A 4,219-nucleotide genomic window follows, 5' to 3' on the forward strand; every position below is an offset into this window, starting at 1 on the left:
TTGCCGTAATCACATCTCCCTCTGAACCTCTTCTTCTGCTGCCCTCTTATGCATGCACATGTGTGTGTGATTGCGATAAAAAAAAATATACAAAACATAGAATTTACCATTTTCACCATTTTAAGAGCACAGTTTGGTCTTAAGTACACTCACGTTGTTGTATGACCATCACTACTACCTGTCTCCAAGAAGTTTTTTGTTATCCCAAACTGAAACTCTGTCCCTCTTCCATTTTTAAGGACCTTTTGATTACATCGGGTATACCTGGATAATCCAAGATGATTTTTCTATTTTAAGGTCAGCTGATCAGCATGGTTAATTCCCCTTTGCCTTGTAACCTAAATATTCACAGGTTCTAGAAATTAGGACATGGCCATTCTTGTGGGGCCATTATCCTGCCTGCCATCTATCCTCTAAGATAGCTTGGGGAACAAATGAGACAGTGCGTGCCTGGGCACTCAGAAGGCTGTCATCAGCATATTTTCGGCTCTGGGAAGCCAATCTTGTGGTCATTTGCCCCTCCCTATTCTTTGTCTTGTCCCGTCGGACATGGTAGCCCTCTCTCATACTCTGATCTGCCCTAAGACCCTGGGTGTCAGGCCAGCAATGGGGCAGCCCCTTCAGAAAGTGAAGAGCTACATGTATCCTTCCGTAGTCAAGAGGGGACAGTGGAGAGGTTAGTGCAAGTCCGACAGACCCCACGCAAGTCCCCAACACCTTCCCTGAGCTCCCCAAAATCCTGTGGGGCCCTCGATTCTGTGACTCCCTTTCCTTTGGGGCCACCACAGGCCCCCAGGACTTCCTCTGCTGGGACTCATGTCACATGGCACTTCAGCAGGCACTTCCCGGGTTTTCTGCCTTCCAGGCTAGGGGGTCCCATATACAAGGACCTTACCCTTCTCCCTGCTTGTTTGCTTTATTCTGGTTAACCCCCTGCCTCACTGCCACAGACAGGGCTGCGTTTCTGCCTAGTGGTCCTGAGCGTGTCCACCTTCTCCTGCTCACTTTCAAACCTTTGCTGGCTCTGAGGCCCCGGAGCTGTTCTCCCTAAACTTGAGCCACAATATTCTGCTGTCTCCACAAACTACCTGGACTATCTTTTAGCTGTTATTTAAACCAGCGCCTTTCTTCTCTCCCTCCCTCTCCTCTTTCTTCATCTCCTTTCCCTCCTCCTTCTCTCCCTTCCTTTCTTTTCCTTTCTTTTCTTCGTAATTCTAGGATTGTTCCAAGCAGTATTCATGAAATCAAGAGTCGACGTTGCTGGGTTACATATTTTTTCCATACATCTTCAGACATATAATTGTTTAAAGAAATATTTGCCCACCTGGCATCTGGTATCATATCCTGTTCCAGCAGGGGTCCAGGTGCCCCACTTTGGGAAACATCGACTCCAAAGCGTAGCATGTGGGCCCTTCACTGTCTGGCTTCACTCCCCAGCCCAGGCCCCAGGTACTTAATCTGCCACATACCTCCCAGCTGTCAGGCCTCCATATACACTGTTCTCTGTGTCTGGAATGCTCCTAGCTCTGCGCCCCTGGTGACATCCTACTCATCCGTAAGGCCCCCCTTCAATGCTGTGTACCTGCCAGCCTCGTCCTCCAGGCTGCACGCTCCTCCATGACCCTGGTACGGGAACCCTTCTTCCGTCTCGGCCCTGCTCTCCGGTCCATTCGGCCTTCCTTTTCCTCAGCAGGCTGTGAGTGCCTTGAGGGCAGCCAATGTGCTTTATTGTACCCTTTCGACTCCAGCATCCTTGGTCACACCGTTGTTTTATGTACCATGTTGCCAATTAAACCCAATACTCATCGATTGTAAGACATCTCCCTATTCAGAAGTGGTAAAATTTGAAAACTGGGTGTGTCCTAGAATATTTAATTTATTTGCCAAAATGTGGCGCTTGGTACACAATGACTCTCAGCGAACTTGTTTTATCGTCTGCACTTTTCTCATCTCTAATCCCAAACTAGCATGGTGCCTGGCACAGAGTAGAGGTTCAATAAATATTTTTTATAATGAATAAATGAACAAACAAATAGACAGATACATGAGCAGAATGTCCCAGCTCTGCTTGCACTCAGTGTTTGACATGTAAACCATTGTTTTCCTACAGGTAATAAAAAGGAAAGAAATTTGTCCGCTAAGCGGAAGGACAACGCTGATGTCTTCATTCCCAGCAAACCTGAGCCAAACCTGAATCCCCAGCTCCCCACTGTGATCCCAGACCAGGAGAGGCCATGCTCAAGTAAGAGTTCTAGGGGCCCCTGGCAGGGCTGGGACTGGGCCTGTGTCATACTCAGCAGGGTGCTGTGACGGAGGAGTACTTTCTTCGTTACCCTCTTTGCTGAGGCCTGAGCTGACCTCTGGTAAATGTGTTATTAGTCAAGGTCTCCAGAGAAACAGAACCAATAGAGGGAGAGAGAGCGAGAGACAGAGAGAGATTATAAGGAATTGGCTCATGCAGTTGTGGAGGCTGGGAAGTCAAATCTACAGCAGGATTGGCAGGCTAGAGACACAGGAAGAGCCGATGTTCTAGTTCAGGGGCCATCAAACAGGAAGAACCAATGTTGCAAGTGAAGTCGAAAGGCGGTCTGCTGGAGAATTCTCTCTTCCTTGGGGGCGAATCAGTCTTTGTGTTCTATTCAGGTCTTCAACTGATTGGACAAGGCCTACCCATGTTATGGAGGGCAATCTACTTTATTATACTGATTAGAATGCTAATCTCATCTATAAATATCGTCTTAGAAATACCCAGAATAATGTTTGACCAATTATCTGGGCTCCCCGTGGCTCAGCCCAGTGGACATATAACCATCCCACCTGTTTTCTTGTTCTATGACCAAATATGTGGTTATAATTGAAAATTTATTTTATTTTTGATTTTACTTTTCAATTAATTCGTTTACTTTATATGGGCTTTACTAATACATGCAAATGGTACTGAATTCTAAAGGTATCAAAGAGTTTATGGTGAAGAGTCAATCTCTCACTCTTCTAATGAAATGAGAGGTTATATTGATTGAGTACTTACTGTGAGCCAGCCACCAGTGTAAGCTCTTAATTATGTCATATGTAAGTATATTATACATGTAATTTACTTTAAGTAAATTACGGTCTTTATAACTAACTTTGAAGGTAGGTCCTGCAGTCGTCCTCATTTCACAGATGAGGAACCGAGGCACCGCTTGGCGATTCACACAGCCAGAAAGCAGCAGACATAGTTCTCCCACCTTGGTGGGTTGAACTGTGTCCTTGGCCACCAGACTGCACACACCGGGAGCTGTAGGCGAAGCATCGCAGCTTGATGCCCCGGGTCGAATCTAGTGGCTGGAGTGGCTCTGTAGGGACCACTTGCTTCCGGTTTTTGTGACCCAAAGGACCTCAAATTGCCTAGGCATCCTGGTATTCCAAGAATTTGGAACCCTGGGGTGCCCTGGGCAAAATCCAGCCCCAGCCAGCCAGCCTCCTTAGACAGGCAATTGATCTGAGCTAGGGGCCCCGCTTTCTGTGGCTGCGGCATTCCATCTATGTTTACTGGGGAGCTGGAGGGACTGTTTGTGCAGAGACAGGCCAAGGGACCTGATGGTGGGAGCCAGCCCCTCCCCACAGTCACAGTTCAGCGATCTGGACTAGTACACTCCGAGCCTGAGGCCTGAACACCAGCAGCTCAGGGCAGATGGAAGGAGGAGGAGAAAGTAACAATAGCTACCACTTACTTACTGAGCATCTGTTCCATGCTATGTAAATATTGTCTTGGTTTGGATTTCCCCGAAGCAGACTCCGAGATAAAGATTCAAGAAAAAGTAATTTATTCGAGAGGTGGTCCTTTGTAGGGGACAGGAAAGAGAGGGAGCCCAAACTGGCTTCACCACCAAGCAAGTTCTCTGGGTAAGTGTAGTACCAGCTGGCTGGGGAGCTCTGGGGGCTGTGCTGAGCACAAGCTTCCACGTTTGCCACTGCTCCCCACCCCAGAGGCAAGAGAGTTGGGCTCTTACACACTTTCCCTTCTGTCCTGGGTCATGGGCTGTTCCTGGGGGCGACAGCTCTCCAACACTCTGGCTCAGCAGGCTCTGAGTGCTGGCTGCGGGGCTGGGGGCAGGGCAGCTCCTAGGCATTCTCTGATTTAATCCTATCACAATCCAAACCTGACTGGGAGAAAAGACTATATAATACAAGCCATTTTAGGTAGCAAGTGATAAAAAGAGTGGCTTTAAGGGAAAGA

The 4,219-nt window shown here is 47.9% G+C and overlaps 1 protein-coding gene across 7 annotated transcripts in view; it reads left to right on the forward strand.

Moving 5' to 3' along the window:
• Positions 1 to 4,219, forward strand: part of KIAA0556 (KIAA0556 ortholog) — a 177,565-nt gene that overhangs the window by 91,663 nt on the left and 81,683 nt on the right. For all 7 annotated transcript variants that reach the window (XM_025048349.1, XM_006914049.3, XM_025048350.1 and 4 more), the window contains one exon: positions 2,111 to 2,242. In XM_025048349.1, coding sequence (XP_024904117.1) covers positions 2,111 to 2,242 — 132 coding nt within the window. The remainder of the gene's footprint in view (positions 1 to 2,110; positions 2,243 to 4,219) is intronic.

This window comes from Pteropus alecto, unplaced genomic scaffold (assembly GCF_000325575.1).
Source record: "Pteropus alecto unplaced genomic scaffold, ASM32557v1 scaffold44, whole genome shotgun sequence".
In the NCBI taxonomy this organism is placed as follows: Eukaryota; Metazoa; Chordata; class Mammalia; order Chiroptera; family Pteropodidae; genus Pteropus; species Pteropus alecto.